Genomic DNA, 6000 nt, shown 5'->3' on the forward strand with positions numbered 1-6000 from the left:
CCTGCACTCTGGAATGCAGTGCAGCCTTCGAGAGTGCTCCCGTCACCCCGGCTTCTCCTCCCGAGGCTGAACATGCCCAGGTCTGTCTTGCCTCCAGCACAGAATCGTGGCCGAGAGGAGCGGCAGGAGCTGCAGTCCCAGCCAGCACTGGGGCCACCACACCGGTGCTGCTGGGCCCATCCTCTCCAGCCCTGCCGTCTCAGCACAGGAAGCCAGGGGCCAGCCCGGCAGAAGGGCGCCAAGAGGGTTCCCCTCCAAGCCGCTAACAACCGCTGGCAGTCTGGCTGCTGCCTCTGCTTTTCACCACCCTTTTAAAAACCATTGCTGGTCCTTTTCCCTAAAGGCATGAATGAATTTCCAGTGTGCTGTTACACCTGCCCCCCACCCCCGTCGCACGTCCCGCCCCCAACCTGCAGGCGGCTTCTCTGCCAAGGCTCTCCCGAGCTGACCGTTCCATGTGGCCCCTTCGGGGCATCGGGCCCCCCTGCCTGAAGAGCACGGATGGAGGCAGGGCAAGGTGCTCTTGTGCCCAGCAAGTGTCCGCCCTGCCCTTCCAGGCCCTCCCTGGCTTTCCCTCAGCAGTGACCGGGCGCGGGGTCAGGGCTGGCTGCGCAGGGGTGGTGCACCTCCCACCAAAGGGGGGGGTCCCTCCGGCATGTCAGCGGAGGAGAGGACACAGCAGGACCCCTGGGCACAGGCAGTCGGCCTGCTGTGGAGCGGGTAGAGCCTACTCCCCTGGCAGGACGTGTCCGTTGTCCCAGTGCACTGGCAGGGAGAGCAGATGTGGGGGGACACGGTATCCCTCTATGAGCGCCTCGGAGGCCGTCACCAGGAGGAAGGCCAAGATGGCTTATTGCTGATGCCAGAGCGCAGGCCACGGAATAATCAGTTCAAGCTGCGACAACCCAGATTCAGGCTGGACATCAGGAAAAGCTTCCTCACGGTCAGAGCAAGACGACGGGAACCAGCTGCCTGGGGAGGTGGGGGGGGGCTCTCCCACACTGGAGGCATCCGGGCAAACTGGGCAGCCCTCTGAGTGGGATGCTGCAAACTAGTGTCGGGCTGCACCCGATGGCCTTCCTGGCCCCTTCCAACCCGTGTTCTAGGCTTCCCTTCTATGATCAGAGGCAGGGTGGCTCCATTTACTGCAGACGCGAGTGGAGGCATTGCTGCGCTTGCCTTGTCTCCCGCTCTTTGGGGACCTGGCTGGCCTCGCACGAAACGGGACCCAAAGCTAATCCATCCCTTGGCCTGATCCAGCTTCCGTGACCTTCCACTTCTTCACTCGCATTTCATATCAGTGCCCTGGAAAGAAGGCCCTGCCCGTGGCTTAAGTTTGCAAAGACCAGACGAGGGTGCCAGAAGAGCAGCTGGCACCTCGGAGGCTGCCTGTGGACATGAGGCGGCTGTGGCTGCCACCGGCCCCGAAGGAGCGCCAGCCCTGCCCCCCAGCTTAAAAGGGGCAAACGCTTTTGCTTCCCTGCCCACTAAGTCTCCCTCTCCAGTTGTCTTTCGGCAGCTACACAGGAGTGCCGGCATTTGGCAAGATCATGCTCATGTCCTTGCCCGGAAAACTGACACGGTGGCTGGTTCAGGAGCCAAAGGCGGGCAGCCAACAGACGGCCCCCCCGCCCGCCCCCCCGCAGTGCATCCTTTGATGTGCACATTCCCAATGCGGCAGCGAGGGACGCGGCGAGTCAGGAAGGGGAGGGCTGCTGGGGTCACAGAATCGTTTAATGATCGTGGACAATGCCCAGGGGCCGCGGGGCAAGGGAGCAGGTGCAGGGCGCCTGGGCCACACCTCGTCCACGCTTGCTCGGGGGACGCAAAGCCCGTCGCCGACCCTCCTCCTGCCAGGAGAGCGGGCGGCACCCTTCCCTGCTCCCAGCAATGTCCATTCTGGAATCGGGGGGGGGGGGAGGCACCAGCACTCTGCCGCAAGGACCCCCGCCTCCCCAAAGCCCGTCTCTACTCGGTGGCTTCCGGGGTGACTGTCAGCAGCAGCGTCTCGTAGCCACGGCGCACCAGCAGCGCCACGTGGCTCTGCGTCCGCACGGCCTCGTAGACGTCCTCCGTCTGCCGGGACGCCTGCCCGTTGATCTCCAGGACCACGTCTCCCGCCTTCAGACCCGCCCTGGGGAGACAGTGGCAGAGGGTGCAGGAGGGCAGAGCCGGCGCCCCACTCCCGCCACACTGGCGCCGGCCATCCATGCCCCGGCCCGGCCCACCCCCCAGCCAGAAGCAGCCGCTTACTGATGCGCTGGGGAGCCGATGATGACCTTGTGGATGAGGACGCCGTAGGGCACATCAGGGAACGCCGGATCTCTCATCTTCAGCTCAGACAGGATGCTGGGGGGGGGGGAGGAGAACAACATCAGCCCCCGGTGGGGGGGAAGCACTGCAGCCACTTGCAGTGGGGGGGGCAGACCACTCAGCAGCAGAGTCCTGTCAAGGCAGCCGCGTCCCACACGAGGAGAGACTTTGTGGACCAGGAAAGACGTGGCCTTCCGTGAGCGCCTCTTCTCCAGGTTCGCTGAGCTCTCCACACACCCCCTGCTTCCGCTGAGGAGGGGGCAAGCGACGATGCAGGTGTGGCCTGGCACCCCCACCTTGCCCCTCCTGCTTCTGCTCACCTGCTGCCCTTCGAGAGCCCTGGCCACACAGTCCTCCGGAGCGTGCCACCAGCGGCTCTTCCCGCAGGACGTGGCAGGAGCGACAGCCTGGCCTGGGCCGGGCAGCGAGTGAGCCCTTGGCGCTCGACCGCTCAAGAGCAGCGACCCGCCGCGGCTCGCTTGGCCACGCTGCCTGCCTGGTCCTCCTCACCTGCGCACAGCACGTGCTGGCAGGGGGGGGGGGGGGGGGCGTGGAACGGGCAGTCCCAGCAAAGAGAGTCCAAGACCTCCGTGCAGGCCTCCTGGGTCGGGCAGGGGCAGAGGGGGTGCCCCACTGCTCGGAAGAGGGTCCTGGGCTTAGCCTTCGGCCCCCTGAGGATTCTTCCCCCAACAGCTTTGGCACAACCAGATGCAACTACGCAGGGGCCAGAGATGCCCATCAGCCCCCTCCCCCCCGGTCTGGAAGAGCCCTGTGTGCAGCTCCCACCTGGGCGTCAGTGTCAGCATTGTCACCCCGATGTACCGCCTCTTTGCTTCAGTTCCGCCAAACCACGAGTCTGCAAGGGAAGAGGTCCTCAGCACCAAGGGGGATCCTGCGGGGCACCTCAAGGGGGGGGTCCCACTCCCCTGCAGCATCGCCTGCCCAGCTCCAGGCTCTGCGCCCCCCCCCATGCGGCCCAAAGACCTGTTCCCATGCCTCGCCGGGGCAGGAAGCCCAAACGGCACAGCTGGGCTGAACGGAGGATGCCTGCAGAGGGGCAGCAGAGACTCAGGAGGGGTCCGGCGGTGCAGAACCCTCCCCTCTGGCCGCAGCCCGCCCAGGTGAGCCTGCTGCAGGCCTGGCAGATTCAGGGAGGGAGGGAGGGACAGATGGCCAAAGTCCAGCCCCTTCACCTCCTTGCGACTCACCTCTGCGCTTCTCCTCCTGCTCCAAGAAAGCTCGCAGCCTGTCCGACGGGATGGCGAATGAGATGCCAGGCGTCACCTTCATGGTGTTCACGCCAATCACTTCCCCATCCTGGGAAGACACAACAAAGCCACAGGGGCCTGGGGTGCACGGAGGAGGAATAGGGGAGCAGAGAAACTCGCCACCTGCAACAGAGCAGCGTGACAACAGAGCCTGTGGCCCTGGGGGCTGGAGGCTCTCAGGATGCAGCTGGGCAGCCGTCTGCACGGGGTGGTTTGGCCTGGAGTCCTGCACGGAGCAGGCGGTGGGACTGATGGCCCTGCCCCTTCCCACTCTGCCATTCTATGCCCACAGTGCCTGGCGGGGTTTCCAGGTCCCCTGTGCCCCGGCTGGTGGGCAAAGCACTCCCAGCACTCAAACAAGTTGCCCCCACTCAGCTATTTCCAGACCGGAAAGCTGCCCCTCCTGAGCTCCCTGTTCTGCTGCCCGTCGCATAAAGTAGACAGGTAAAAGCCCCCCTCCTCAACTAAAAATACACCCAGTGCAGAACTTACTAGGTTGACGAGGGGACCACCAGAGTTCCCAAACTGCAAAGTGAGGAAACAGGTGTCACAGACCAAGTAAAGAAACCTCATTCCGAGGCACAACTACAGGTGAGCAAAACGCCCCTCAGAAGCAAGAGGATGCTCCCCCCAGAGATGTGCCACTTCCGCCCCCTGCACTGCCCCCCGCCATCCAAGGCTCGCTTACATCGATAGCAGCATCCGTCTGGATGTACTCCATGTCGGAGGCTGCCAGGCCCAGCTCCCGGCCGCCGCGCTGGACTGAACTCACGATGCCTGACGTGATGGTGTTGCGCAAGGCAAAGGGGCTGCCCATAGCGACCACAAACTCCCCCTGGCGCACCTCTGAAGAGCGGCCGAGGGGCAGCGTTGGGAGGGGGCGCTGAGGGAGAGACAGCCAACGATCAGCAAGCAGCACGATTCAGGAGAGGAACCCCTGCCACACACACACACAAGAGCAATAAAATGATGTGCCCCTCTGAAGAGGCTGCAGACACCCTCTCGCCACCGAGTCGGTTCCCACGCCCAGCTGGACCCGGGAACACCTCCTGCTGCAGCGTGCAGAGAGCAGCGGCTCTGGGTCGGGGGCCGCGAACCCAGACGGGGGGCCGGGCCGTGGCCACCACAGCCGCATGCACTTCCAGGCCTCCACGCGACCCAGCAGGGGACTCCGCCAGGCTCTGTGGGAGGGGTAGGGCAGGCCCCTCTGCCAGGCTGTGGGAGACGCAGCTGCTCCCCTGCGCCTCCCTCCCACCAGGCCCCTTCTGGGGCCTGCTGGGGGTCTCACCTTGGGGCTAATCTTGAGAGTCGCAATGTCTGCCACCTGATCCACCTGCCGTACCACCGCATCGTAGAGCTCCCCACTGGCCAGGCGCACCCTCACCCGCCGCCGGTTTGCCACCACGTGGGCATTGGTCACTATCAGTCCATCTGCAGACACCACAAAGCCGGATCCATTGGAGATTGGCACCTCCCGCCCAGAGAAGGGGTGCCTGGGGGCCAGGGAGAGAAGACCATGGTGAATTGGCACAGGAGGTGTGCGAGGGGAGACGCCAAGCCCCCGCAGCCCTGGTGAGGAGGAATGGAGACACAGGCAGCCACTGCACTGAGGCAGCTCCTGCCCCGTAGGAGCAGGGCTGGGGTGCCCTGCCTGGGAATCAGGACACACTGAGCAACGATGGCACGGCCTCCTGCCCGGGGCTGGACCAGACTGTCCCCGCAGCCCACCCTGCCCCACATGCTGCATCTCCACTGGTTTATGGAGACGGAGTGGCGCCAAGCCATGCCAGCGCTGATGACCTACCCTAAGCCCTGGAGCCCGGATGGCTGTGACCAGCGGGACTACGGGTCCTTCCCCAAGCTCCCACAAGGACTGTCCCCCAGACTGCTCCTTACAGCCCAGGAGAGCAGAAAAGCTCTTCTTGGTTCCAACCAGGGTCCCCCACCAGGCGCAATTCCACTTTGGGAACCGTCCGATGCTCGACCGGAGAGGGGCACTGGAGGCGAGGAGCGGGCGCAGGGGCTTCCTCTGAACGAGGCTGGGCCGGAGCGGCACTTCGGGGGGGCGCCAGGCCGGCCTGAGCCCCCTGGCCCGGCGCCTCCGCTGCGCATGTTGCGGGCGGCAAGGCTCCTCCAGGCGCCCGGCCCCGGCCACTTGCGGAGGGGCCGCCCGGCGCCGCCCCTGGCGACAGCGGGCGCGGGAGAGGGCGGGGCCCGAGCCCCCCGAGAAGCGGCGCGGCGGGTACCTGCCCAGGATCTCGATGTAGACGAGCGCCGGCGCGGTCCGCTCCACCACGTCGGCGATGAAGTTGTAGGAGGCCCGCGGGGAGCTCGGGGGCGGCGAAGCGGGCACGGCGGCGCGCAGCGGCCTGGGGAGGAGCTGGACCTGCGGCCGGCCCCGGCCCGCCCCCCGCCCCCC

The 6000-nt window shown here is 65.8% G+C and overlaps 1 protein-coding gene across 1 annotated transcript in view; it reads right to left on the reverse strand.

The window, feature by feature from the left end:
* Positions 1 to 1716: 1716 nt before the first annotated feature.
* Positions 1717 to 6000, reverse strand: part of HTRA2 (HtrA serine peptidase 2) — a 4401-nt gene continuing 117 nt past the window's right edge. Inside the window, exons 2-9 of the mRNA XM_044428417.1 lie at positions 5828 to 5967; positions 4870 to 5074; positions 4270 to 4464; positions 4074 to 4106; positions 3522 to 3630; positions 3100 to 3169; positions 2254 to 2349; positions 1717 to 2134 (exon numbers count right to left, since the gene is read on the reverse strand). Of these exons, the coding sequence (XP_044284352.1) occupies positions 1969 to 2134; positions 2254 to 2349; positions 3100 to 3169; positions 3522 to 3630; positions 4074 to 4106; positions 4270 to 4464; positions 4870 to 5074; positions 5828 to 5967 (1014 nt within the window). The 3' untranslated portion in view covers positions 1717 to 1968. The remainder of the gene's footprint in view (positions 2135 to 2253; positions 2350 to 3099; positions 3170 to 3521; positions 3631 to 4073; positions 4107 to 4269; positions 4465 to 4869; positions 5075 to 5827; positions 5968 to 6000) is intronic.

This window comes from Varanus komodoensis, unplaced genomic scaffold, assembly GCF_004798865.1.
Source record: "Varanus komodoensis strain SLA01 unplaced genomic scaffold, ASM479886v1 scaffold2, whole genome shotgun sequence".
NCBI lineage: Eukaryota > Metazoa > Chordata > Lepidosauria > Squamata > Varanidae > Varanus > Varanus komodoensis.